The 13698-nt window shown below is 34.0% G+C and overlaps 1 protein-coding gene across 2 annotated transcripts in view; it reads left to right on the top strand.

Moving 5' to 3' along the window:
- The window catches only part of CRISPLD1 (cysteine rich secretory protein LCCL domain containing 1), a 46022-nt gene that overhangs the window by 13687 nt on the left and 18637 nt on the right, over positions 1–13698 (top strand). Inside the window, exons 3-6 of one of the 2 annotated variants that reach the window (XM_077752463.1) lie at positions 10497–10615; positions 10946–11078; positions 12693–12808; positions 13485–13585. In XM_077752463.1, coding sequence (XP_077608589.1) covers positions 10497–10615; positions 10946–11078; positions 12693–12808; positions 13485–13585 — 469 coding nt within the window. Of the gene's footprint in view, positions 1–10496; positions 10616–10945; positions 11079–12692; positions 12809–13484; positions 13586–13698 lie in introns of those variants that run through there. The other variant, XM_077752464.1, reaches the window with a different exon arrangement.

Below are 13698 nucleotides of genomic sequence, written 5' to 3'. Positions count from 1 at the left end.
AGGACTGGCATCTGGAAGCAGGCTGTGTGATTGGACACTGTTGCCATCAGAGTGAGGCAGAGGATTGAAAGGCGATGAGTAGCGTTGGTGTTGGTGAGGGGGTAATGCATACCTAAATTCACTTCCCACCCTCTGACTTCCTGTTCGTGTCCTCCATTAGCCAAATCCAATTGGAATCCAGGGGCAAGAGAACCTAAAGTAAGTTAATATGTAGATTAAGTCTTTTGAGACATAGAGAATGATACTTAGGGACTGAGAATGGCTTTGTGGAAACAAATGAAGACTAGTTAACATAATACTCTTTCTCACATTTTCAAATAAGGAACTTTGTTAAGCCATATTTCTTAAAATCTTCATCTTAATCATTGTTTAATTATTGAAGAAGACAGACCTAAAGGCATAGTCCTAAAGGGCATCTAACAACATGATTGCTTTGATTATTAAACTTGCCTTGAGTTTCCTCATAGCAGCCAAGTAAAACTGGAAACTATGTTTAAGGAGCTCCTGTTGACTGCTTGGAAGCATAACAATTCATCATTCTTGAAATGGGAGTTCTTAGTGAAAAGTTAACGCAGAATTCTCACTATAGGAACAATGAGAAACTAATTATAGCAGTTTCATTAAAACTATGTCATTTAAATGTTTCTTATATTAACATTCGGTTTAAATTGAAGTTATACTGTTCAATTTTAGGCTTTGGTTTCTATGTGTCCATCAACGTTTTCTTTTCCTAGTTTGCCTAAGAAGTGTTTTATTTGTTAATCCCTCTCTTTCTTTCTGAAAACTGGAAAAGCATCCCTAGGTACAATAAATAAAAGCAATTAATATTTTATTTACTTTCAAAACCCAAGTTATATTCAAATATTGAAATAGAAAATTATTAACTAATACATAAGTAGATACTATGGAGTGATTTATTATGAAAGTTTATATTTCCTATCATATATTTTTCCAGGCTTGACTTATTGATCAATATTCCATCTCTCTAAACTTTATGAGCTATAAATAAAATAAAACACAGGTGTTAATTCTTATAAATTTATACGGTGCCATAAATCAAGGCTTATATAACTGATAGATGGTACTTTTTAAGTTACTAAAAGATTTCCTTAAATACTGAAGACTCCTCAAACATCTAGAACATAGTCTCGAAGATTATTAACTACTACTCTCATAAATGACAATAAAAATAATGAAGGCATCATAGCCTTGGATTAATCACAAAGTCAGTACAAAGGTATGACACTTACAAAGCATGGGCACATTATAAATACCCTTCCATCTGAGTTTATATCACACATGTATGTTTGAGGCAGAGAACTTTGGTCCTGGATCTTTGATCTAAGTTATTGCCCATTTCCATGCCAGCTGTAAGACAAGAGATAATTGATGGGTACATACCGGCAATGTATAATATGCCATGCTTTATATTAGGTGCCATGGAACACACACACAAAGAAGTGTGAGACAAAGTTTTTATTTTAAATTCTAGCATGGGTATAAAGACCCAAAACAATGGAGACAGATCAAGAGGAACATATAATAATTGGTAAAGTACATGTTTAAGAAGGTTCAGAGAAGAGTATGATAAATGGAGTATCATAGTTGGAATGACTTCCAAAAGGGGAGAGATTATGAACAGGACTTTGGTGAAAGGATGAAGTCTAATAACTAAGTAGTAGAGCAGAGAAAGAGCAGTTCCTTTTGGGGAAAATATCTAATGGATTCAGTTGGCCAAGAAAATAGACAGGTGCTAGAAGCTTGCAACTCTGAGTGTAATTATTCCTTGTATGGTCTTAGTACCAGGTCTTACAAATGTTACAGCTTAGAGCTGTCTCCTAGCCTACAAAATCGGAATCTGCATTTCATTATTTATTTATTTAGCATTTGTTTATTTTTGAGAGAGAGAGAGAAAGAGAAAGATAGCACAAGTGGGAGAGGAACAGACAGGAGAGGGAGGTACAGAATCTGAAGCAGGCTCCAGGCTCTGAGCTGTCAGCACAGCCCGATGTGGGGCTCAAACCACAAGCTGAGAGATCATGACCTGACCCCAAGTAGGCTGCTTGACCGAATGAACCACCCAAGCACCTCTGGAATCTGTATTTTAAAAAGATTTTCTGGTGATTTATAACCTCTTTAATGTTTCAGAGAGTCACTATTGAGGGCCCCTGCCGAATAGGGGTAGGATACAAGTAATGTAGTTATGGCTGGACTGGGGAAGACCTTGGCAGTGAGATGAGATGAGATGAGTCAGGTGTTTTGTAGAAATGTAAGGATTATGTCAATCTGATGGCTCTTCTTTCTCACAAGGACAATCTCCCCTACATCATGCATTCAGTCTCTCTGTATAATAGTGAAACTGTGGGTTTAATTGAAATCATCTGTGTTTTATTCCCATACATTAAATTACCATTTAAAAAATATTTCAGTTTTAATGAAGTGAAGAGACAAATCCCTAAATTACAGGTTGCTGCTTTCTAAGGTTTTAAGGCTTCGTTTTAAAGTGGAATTTAAGTGAAATACTACCACATCTGCCTCTTACCTCTGTAACTTCCAGGAGCCCCTCAGAAGTGCGTTGCCCAGAGGTAATGCTGCTTTCTCAGTACCTGGCCTCTGTGCATTGTGACACAGATGTTCCCTTTGAAATCTGAGCCTCGTACATTTTCCCTGTCACTACAAAGTCTTATCACAACAGGTGAAGCACAGTAGTTAAACACCTGGGGTAATTTCCGAGTTGTAGTTACTGCGGTTTCCCTTAGTGCTTTTCATACCAGCTGACTTTATCACAAAAAACATCATACACTCCTTCAGCATAGATTGATTTGCTAATTAATTTATTTCCTTGACGTCAGTTTCTTCACTGTAATTCTGATAATACCACAAACAGGGAGCAAAATAAAGTGACTTCAAAAATTTTATACTAAGGCTTATATTTGGAATTGAAATCTGAAATCTCCTGAACTATCAAATGTGTGACTTTCATAGAAGAACAGATTCTTTCTTGGAGGTCAAGTTATTGCTGTTGAGAGGATCATGTTGACAACCTAGCCTGTCAGATTTTTGGATTACACTTTCTGATTATATAGGAGAATGCAAAAGTGATCTGGGGAGGGATTTAGTTTTGACATATGATGAATAGTTTATAAACCTGTTTTTTCAGAAGTGGTGGCACAGCAAGAATTATCTTGTAAAGGTGGTATTTAGAAAGACATACCTCTATATGTCTTTGATTTTCTTCAACCACTTCTACATTCAGGAGCTGGCTGAAACATCCTTGTTCTTTTTAGCTGTGCAGAAAAATTTCATGTAGATCATGTGTATTTCTATCTTGGAAATCCATAAAATTATATCAGTTTTACAAAATGGTATGAGCTGGCTGAAGAATCCTTGTTCCTTTTAGCTGTGCAAAAAAATTACATGTCTGTGTCTTATTTCAGAGATCCTACCCTTATGTTTTCGGGATTAAGCTGATGGGGTCCTGGTTTTAACTTCTTACTGAGAATATATTCTTTTCATATTCATTGAAGTTTCAGTTCATTTATCTGTTTTGGACAATATTAAAACTTTCTCATCTCAACAGAGATTGATTCAGAAACAATTGAGCTCTTCTGTAGACTCGTAAATAGAAAATCTGAAACCTTTCTGGTTTTGTAATCTTTTAAGTCACAATATGGCTTTAATTTTTTAAAAATTTAAGTATACCTGGTATACAATGTTATATTAGTTTCAGGTACACAACAAAGTGATCTGACAATTCTACAAATTACAGCTTGACAATTGTGTATATTATGCAATGTTCACCATGATAAGTGCAGTTATCATCTGTCACTACACAAAATTATTATGGTATTATTAGATGTATTCTCTATGCTTTACTTTTCATGTCAAAACTTTTTTTTAAAATTTATAACTGGAAGTTTATACCTCTGAGTTTGGTTCACTCATCCCCCTACATACCTCCTCTGTCAACCACCAGTTGCTCTCTGTATTTATGAGTATGTTACTGTTTCTATTTTCTTTAGATTCCATATATAAGTGAAATCAAATGGTATTTCCTTTCTTTGACTGAGTTATTTCACTTAGCATAATTGCCTCTAGGTCTATCCATGCATGTTGTTGCAAAATGCAAGATCTCATTCTTTGTTATGGCTGAGTAATATTCCATTGTATTCCAATAACATATCTTCTTTATCCATTCATTTTTTGATAGATTTTTGGATTGTTTCCATATCTTGGCTATTGTAGATAATGCCACAGTGAACGTAGGAGTAGATATATCTTTTCAAATTAGTGATTTCATTTTCTTTGTTTAAATACTCAGCAGTGGAATTACTAGATTGTATGGTATTTGTATTTTTATTGTTTTTGAGGAAACTCATTGTTTTCCACAGTGGCTGCACCAATTTGTATTCCCACTAATAGTGCAAGAGGGTTCCTTTTTTCCACATCCTCTATAACACTTGTTCTTTTTTTTTTTTATTCTAACCATTCTGATTGGTGTGAGGTGATATCTCATTGTTTTGATTTGTATTCTCTGATGGGTAGTGATGTTAAGCATCTTTTCATGTTCCTGTTCCTCATCTGTATGTCTTCTTTGGGGAAAAAAAATGTCTATTCAAGTCCTCTGCTCATTTTTAAATCACAAAACAGCTTTTACTTCTTAGTTAGAAATGCCATTAATTGTCATCAGAAGTTTTACAAATTTTACAGTTTGTAAGTTTTTATGGGGTTCTGTAAACAATACAGAGCATTCTATAAGAGATGATACATGCAGAATAATAGGATTTTAAAGCTGAAAGCAGTTGAAGAAACTTATACCAACTTCCTATTGTTATAGATAAGGAAACAGACACCAAACGACATAATCAAGAGATAGGTTTTAAAATACGTAATTTAGATAGGAAAGAAAACTCTTCCAGGGTGTATCTATGTTTTAATTATGCACTGAAATACTTTGAACAAGCACAAGCTTATTTTTACTCTATAAATGAAAATGAGAGGAAAATTTATGACTAATAACCTTACTTGCATATCCAGAAGATGTAGCAGTAGGGAAAGAGTGTTTTTAATACAACTGAAAGCCAGCACTGTCATTACTTCTGATGGACATTGACTGCTCAGAACTGAGGTAGGCTTACAGATATAAGGGTGGTATTCTGAATTAAGTAAGCAGATATATATGTGTCAAAACAAGAGTGTTTGTGAAATTCCTTTTGTCAAGATTTATTTCAAATGCCGATAGTTTTAAAAAATAATTTTATACTATTTATGGTTTTCAGTGATGGAAAGTAGACTAGAACTTCTAACCTAGACTGGACTTCCAACATAATTGCCTTTTCAACACCATTGGGTTTTCATAATTTTACTACTTTGCCAGAAAGCAATGCATATTTTAAAAGTCCATATTAAACTGCAAATTGTATCATAGACTGATGTTTGCATTTGATTAGGCTACCTAATAGTATGATAGTCAAAGACCAATTTTGTCTTTGGCATTTACCTTGGAAATCCATTAAAACATCAGTTTGGCAAAAAGGTATAATGGATTGGAACATTATTTCTGTATTAGATACTCTTTTGATTTGTTGGATAATTAATTACAACATTAATTATATTTTCCAATTGTTTTGGAAAAAGTTTAGTTTTACTATTTAAAGACACTTTTCTCAGCGTGTCTTTGAAAAGACCTATTGTAGCTTATCCACTTAGGTGGGGTTTTGTGAAATGGTAGAAAATCTCGCAACCCTATTTCTCCCTACTTAGAATGACATTTGATAATTTTGAAATTACATGAGAGTTTCTATCCAGCAGATTATTTCTTTGTGCATTTATGTTTCACACCATTTAAAATTGGACTATTTCCTATTAAAATGTCTTTATTCGTTTACATATTTTCTTTACTGGAGAATCTAACTCTGTAAAATAAACTACTTCTGTGTCAACTAGTTTTTTTGTAGACTGATTATCATACCTTTATTAATAAGTGCATGCAAGTAATTTTGTAGGTTGATTGATGCCCATTTTGTCCACCCCTATCACTAATCTCTGGGGTAATTTATGTAGCATCTTAATTAAACGAATTTCCATCAAACAGATAATCTCACAAAATTTTACTCCATGTTCTTTAATATCATCTAAAGTGAAAATGATTAAAAAGTCCTTTAACATTAGATATTCTGTGGGAAATTGTTTGATTTTTATTTATTTGAAAAATAGTCTACATTTCACTTGAGTTTTTTAAAATAACAGTTTTGAATCCTCAATTATAAGCAAATGTTCATCTTCAGAAAAATTCTTAGTGATTAACTTTGGCCTTTAACTCATTTGATGTATTATAATAATAATTTTGAATCTATAAAGATTAAACAATTCCCAGGACATGAATTTTCAAATTATATTTATCTGGAAAGAGCTATAAAGTTACTGTGGTCAAGAAGATATATTTGAAAATACTTAATTGTTTTCAAGAGACAAAATTAGTCTCAGTATCAAAGAGAAAGGAAAAGTAATATCACTAATGACTATTTTTGTCTAATGGACAGTGATACAGCTTAGTGGTAACTTACCTATATTAACTCTGTTAAAACTACACATATTCTTGTGTGATTTCTAGCTGTCATCACCTATTATTAGAGTAGGATAGCAGATATTCTGGTAGGAATATAGAATTGTATATGTTCACTCATGTTTCATTGAGGATATTATAATAATGGAATTTTCTGTACATGTCTTGATAACTATATACTCTCTAATTTCTACCAGTATGATATTTTAGTAGTAAAATCACTTTGTATTTCTAGATTTACTTTTGGAAGTCCTTTCTTAACATTTAGGATTTCTCATACAGGTACATACATACACAAGAGGAAATAATAAAACCTCCATGTTAAACCAGCTTTAAAAATATCATTGGAGACTAATAATTCAGTAGTTTTCTAAATGTTTTAGTACCACAACTTCACTGAACATTTCACTGTGCTCTAAGAAGGAGCAGCTTGGAGATGTAATTGGAAAATAGAGTGGTTTTCATTTCTACACACCTCAAATACCCATTTTTTAAAGAAATGGTAATTTTAAATGTGGTTTGGGTTTATATTAGTGCTGGGTGAATAGTTCAGAGGAAAAAAAAAAAAGGTCTGTCAGGCCATCTTGATTTTATTTACAAACCTGAATTTAAATAGAAATGTGTAAAGACTAACTTGCATTTAAATGGGATGGGTATGAATTATTGGTGGTCTTGAAACATGTAATGTTATGTTGTGGCATAAAAATAAACATTCTATGCTGTTTTCACAATAACATTTCTTCCAGACAGCTATATTTACATTAAGTTTTTTTTAAAGAATCATCTTGATATTCATTACTGAACTTTACCTAACCACCTATGCTTGACTAGATTCTTTAAAATCATCACTTTAAAAATTGTCACTAATTAATTGTTAAATATTAATAGGAAATTTTAGTTGTATGTTCCTCTGCCTTGGTTTTTATAGTAAAATAATGTGTCCCTATTTCAGCATAATTACAGTTGACTTGATATGCATCCTCCAACCTTATTTTTAGTGGATTACATAGAAAACCCATGACACCTTAAATTTTTTTAAGGATTTATTTATTTTTGAGAGAGAGAGAGAGAGAGAAAGATAGAGGAGAGACAGAAAGTGTGAGAAGGGGAGGGTCAGAGAGAGAGAGAAACACACAGAACCTAAGCAGGCTCCAGGCTCTGAGCTGTTGGCACAGAGCCTGATGCGGGGCTTGAACCCAGGAACCATGAGAGCATGACCTGAGCCAAAGTTGGACACTTAACAGACTGAGCCACCCAGGCACTCCCCCATGACACCTTAAAAAACAGCTTATGCATAGTATAGACTCAATAATTTTTTTATACTCAATAGTTGAATTTTAGTCCTCGAAGGGACCTTAGTTATCTTCTGTTTCACATTTTGCCAGTAAGAAAACCTACCTAAAGCATTTGAATGATATATTTTAGATTTTCTTTCAATTTCTTTACAATTGAAACAAAGAGTAAACAAACTTTTGCAATATAACATATTTGTGAATCTGGAGCCAGTTGTTTACCTCTATTAAAAAAGCATCCATCTTCAATTCCAACAGAAAAACTGACATCTGAGATTGTAGACTCAAATATAAAACAAGAGTCGATTGACCTTGAAGAAGGTTCCTATGGTCTCTCTTAAGGGCTCAGCTGAGTAGTTCCTACTCAGGGTCTCTTAGGTGTTTGTTTGCAGTGATCTAAACTTGCAAACTGACTCATGCCTGGTCAAGGAAAACTCAAACAATGGAAACTCCTTCTGCATCCCTCGGTCTCTGTGTGATCACTCCACGTTCTCTTGCCAGCCATGTCTTCAGGGTAGCCCTCTAATTGTTGGAGCAGGTCTGTCAAGATATGTGTCTTAAAAGAGAAAGAACTGGATAGAGGCTGTATTTCTTAACCCAGTCTGAGAAGTCTAACAGTCTCTTTCTGTGTATTAGAAGGGAGCCACAATCTGGCTCAAATTGAAGGGACAGGGAGGAAATTCATTACCACCTTTGTGGGAGTTGTGGGGAAGAGTGTTTTAAAATCATCACAGTGACTTCAAGGCTTTTGTGTGTGTATGTTTCTTTCTCCCCTACTGTGCTTTCCCATGGCCTACAGTCATGACTGGGTTTCTTCTTCCCTTAAAAATGAAGACCAGCAAACAAGTTCTCCCTGAGAACCTGGCATGTAACTTTTCTTTAGGTTCTGCCCATCTCTCTTCCTCCTTTCTTTTTAAAGTATTAACAGAGTAACCCACACGTGGTTTCCCCACTTTCTCCTTTCAGTCACATATGTGCCCTTGTGTTCTGATTTTCTCCCGAGAATTGTTCTGAATTCACTCTTGATCATGAATTAGTGCTTAGTAGCTCTTGTCTTTCTGGAATTTTCCATGACATTTGATCTTGTTGCCCACTCTCTACTCCTCCAATCCTTGTCCCATTGTTTCTATAACTTATCCCTCTTTTAGTGTTCCCTTAACCTTTTTGATCCCATTTTCCCTGGTTTATATTACTGATTTGTTTTTTTCCACTCCCTTTCAATTTTGATAGCCCCAGAATTTTCTTTTCCTTCCTCTTTTCATTCTGTACCATCTTTCTGAAGAAAGTCTTCTCTGGGTAATAATTCTGAATTCATGTCTTCAGCACAGATTTCTTTTCCCGGAACCCCAGGCATGTATTTCCACTCTCTACTTGGCATACATGCTGCATGAATCACAGACATCACCCTAGAAATTTGCATTGAAATACGTTAGACATATTTCCATGATAACAATCTATTTCCTTCTGTATTTTCTTTCTCCTGATTTGGTAACCTTCATTGTCCTCATCCCCACCTCCCCCTTCACCACCTTCCTTCAGTCATCTATCAACTTCTAGGAATTTAAATTCTGCAACATGATTTCAGTCTGTCCGCTCTTTTCCGGTCTCATTGCTATCACCTTAGGTTGTGTCCTTATGTTCCAATTCCAGAATTATTTTTCTGTTTTCTTAACATGTCCAGAGTTCTGTTACCGTGCCAAGGTTGAACCCAGCTCTGTTTTTACCATCACATTTACTAAACACTACCGGTTTTTCAAATCAGCTAGTTCAATATTAAACCCAAGACATAGAAAATAATTCAGTAGTAATTTTTAATATTTCTTTGTAAATTATTTTAAAAGTACAGATTAATCACCCTCATTGAATGTTGTATATAATGATGCATATATATTTTATAGGAGTCAGGTTCATTATTCATGTACTTAGTAAACATTTATTAATCACCTTGTCTATAAGACAGACACAAAACACACACACACACACAAATAGGCCAAAGATACCGGCATCAGTTAAACGATTGCCTCTCAGGAACTCATAGTCTTGTGAGAGAGACAGACATGTAGACAAATACTAACTCTGCATTGTAATAGCTGCTAAATGAAGAAGTATTACAAAGTTCTAAGAGCCACAAAAAAAAAAAAAAGCTGAGAAAATTGAAAAGCTATCTAGAATATATTATCTAAAGCCAGATTGTGAAGAAAGAATAAGGGTCTGTCTGACTAATTGGGAGAAGAATGTTTTAAAAAAAGGAAACCGTGCCAGCAAGAGCAAAGAACAGCATGTTTTTATAAGGAACTGTGTGACCAAGGATCTTGAACTTTATGTACATGGGAGTTTGTTGTATGTGTTTGGATAGAGGATCAGTTAAGCATATTTGTGCTCACTTAGGTAATTCCAAAAATTTGTGGGGCATGTTGTAGGGATAAGAGATGGAGGCAGGGAGACTAATTAGAAGGCTAGTGTAAAAATCTAGGTGAAAGATGGTGAGAACCCAGACTGAGATGTTGACTTTGCAAAGCAGTAAAAAGGAGGAGAACAGAAGAACTGAGTAGAACCACATTATAGTCTGAAGAAAAGCCTGAATTCTACATGTATATAATATGTGTGTATTTGTATTTTGTTTCTGTTTTGAACTATAGACGTGGGATGTAGAGCTGGAAAGATCTGCAGAATCCTGGGCTGAAACTTGTCTGTGGGAACATGGACCTGCAAGCTTGCTTCCATCAATTGGGCAGAATTTGGGAGCCCACTGGGGAAGGTAGTGTAAATATAACTTCTTTGTTTTTGAAAATGTAAGTGATTGAAATTCTTATTAATTCATCAATGGAAAATTTTCTAAGGCTTAAAGCTAAAAAGAAACAATCAACCAATACAAATACAAGTCATAGAAGAATAACCAGCAATATGTAAGACTTATATTTTGTTTTAAACCATTGATGTATTAGTAATGTAAAGGACTCATAAGGGTTTAAGATTAATAACTTATAAGAATATCTCTCTATTAGACTTTATCAATCCATTTTGCAATATTTGATTTTACACTTTCTCCAACTTTACTTACTCTTTATGGTTATTTTCTTTCAAATAGATACAGACCCCCAACATTTCATGTACAAGCATGGTATGATGAAGTGAGAGACTTTAGGTACCCGTACGAACATGAATGCAACCCGTATTGTCCATTCAGATGTTCCGGTCCTGTGTGTACTCATTATACACAGGTATGTCTTGGGTATATTATGCCTCATTTTTCTGAGTTTGTGTAACTGTGGCAGAATTTACACAACTGAATTTATATACTGAACATGTATGTCTTTCTTGTGAATTTGGTATGGTTATTGAAAAATCCTATTGATATATGTAGAATAGGTTTTTCAGTTTCTATAAAAAATAAAAGTAGGGAAAGTCCAAGCATCACTTTTAAAAAGATACTATCTCAGGACACCTGGATGGCTCAGTCTGTTGAGCAACCAACTTCGACTCAGCTCATGATCTTGTGGTTTGTGAGTTCAAGCCCCATGTAGAGCTTGCTGCTGGCAGTGCAGAGCTTGCTTCTGATCCTTTGTCCCCCTCTCTCTCCTCCTCACCCCTCCTTACAAAAATAAATACACATTAAAAAAAGACATTATTTTAATGATTTTACAGGTAAAACATTTTTAGTCTGGCCTCAGGAAATGCAAATGGGAAGGAATTTATTGTCTTCATTATTTTTTATTTTCCATAGAATAAAAATATACTTTTATTTACCATGACAGTCAATATTGACATGTGTGCAGCATTTACTTTTTTTTTTTTAATTCAGTGTTCACAATTGGTATTGACTAAATTCTAAACCTCTAAATTGAGCAATGAAAGATAGATTCAACTAGATAACACTCACCACCAACATGAGTTACTAGCATTTCTATGGCTGATTATTAATGAATATAAAGCAAATTGTTCTGTCTATTTTTGCATATGACAAGATTAAGATAAGCACTGAATTCCATAATAAGCGGTGGTGCTATGAAAAATACAGATCATATTAGAACTTTAGCCTCTAAATGTTTGTTTTACTAGAGTTTAAGATGTAAAATTCTGTTCCTTTGTTAGGTAAGCTTTTTCATGGAAACATTAACATAGCATTTAGGTTTGTGAGGATGTAATTTTTGAACTGTTTAGTAAATGTGTATTTTGAAGATGCTTACATTTTATAGCTAGAGTTATTTACTTGTAGCACTCTTCTTTAAGTTGAGTTAAACTCTGCCCAAAGCCTCAGGACAAATATCCTTTTGACATTGCCTTATTTCATGTTGAATGATAAAGGTTCATTATTCAAGTTCAGTTTTATGCATTTCTCTCTGGTATATGTTGTTGTCTTCATCTCAGCCTACTTTTTCTTAGCCTTTCTTTTTTATTTTTTTTCAATTTAAATTCAGGTTAATATACAGTATAGTCTTGGCTTTAGGAGTAGAATCCAGTGATTCATCTCTTGCATATAACATCCATTGCTGTCCCAAAAAGTGTCCTCCTTAATTCCCATCATCCATTTAACCCATTCCTCCACCCATCACTCCTCCAAGAAACTCTAAGTTTGTTCTGTTTTTAAGAGTCTCTTCTGGTTTGCCTCCCTCTATGTTTTTATCTTATTTTTCTTTCCCTTCCTCTATGGTCATCTGTTGAGTTTCTAAAATTCCACAGATGAGTGAAATCGTATGATATTTGTCTTTCTTTGACTCACTTATTTTTCTTAGCATACCCTCTAGTTCCATCCACATTGTTGTAAATGGCAAGATTTCATTCTTTTTCATCACTGAGTAGTATTCTTTTTTTCTATTTTCTTTTTTCTAACGTAGGTGGTGTGGGCAACAAGTAACAGAATAGGCTGTGCTATTAATTTGTGTCATAACATGAACATCTGGGGGCAAATATGGCCTAAAGCTGTCTACTTGGTGTGCAACTATTCCCCAAAGTAAGTAGACAAAGCATTACTTTTATATGTATATTTTTCTTTATATATATTTGTGTGTGTGTGTGTGTGTGTGTGTATACATATATATATACTTATTGAGTAAAGTGTATTGTTTTAACTCAGTTTACTTAACATGGCAACAATTATGGTTGCCTGATGCATAATATCAATGCTTAAAGGGAATATGAAAATTGAAAATATGAATTTGTCAAGACAGGGATTACATTTTTACTTATTAGATTATTATATTCCATAGATATTTGTGATAATTTGGATTTCTTAGAGAAGAGCAACTGTAGATTAACTGAGAAATATATTTTCACCTGTGTAAAGACCAGTGAATGATTATGTTGAAAATATTACAGCTGTACTTAGGGTCAAATCTAAGTCTAAAGTCTGTCTATTAAAACAAATGGAATATAGATGAGTATCCCATAATAGAGTTTGGTGTTCTGTAAAAGTTTAATTTTGTAATTTTTAACAATATACATATCAAATTACTTGAATATTTTCAAAAGAATGAGGCAGCAGTATAAACCTAGTAACCAAAGGGTGATGAAAGATACGTTTTAAATATGCATACCAAAGTCATTATTTAGAAGATAGTAATATTTTATAGAGTCTTATAAATAATGCTATTAGACTACCTCTTACTAGAGTGGATCATCTCTTTAAGGGGAAATTGGTGGGGCCATGCCCCCTATAAACATGGACGGCCCTGTTCTGCTTGCCCACCTAGTTTTGGAGGAGGCTGTAGAGAAAATCTATGCTACAAAGGTATGTGCTGTTATGTCATAGTATTCAGTTTCATTTATGTTGTAATCCAATGTCTGCATTAATTTGTACTTAAAGGGAAAAAAGCATATTTAATTATTACTTTAAAAGTTCCC

This window comes from Crocuta crocuta, unplaced genomic scaffold (genome assembly GCF_008692635.1).
Source record: "Crocuta crocuta isolate KB4526 unplaced genomic scaffold, BGI_CrCroc_1.0 scaffold141, whole genome shotgun sequence".
Lineage (NCBI taxonomy): Eukaryota > Metazoa > Chordata > Mammalia > Carnivora > Hyaenidae > Crocuta > Crocuta crocuta.
The sequence above is the reverse complement of the archived record's forward strand: the minus strand, read 5'-3'. Positions and strand labels throughout refer to the sequence as shown.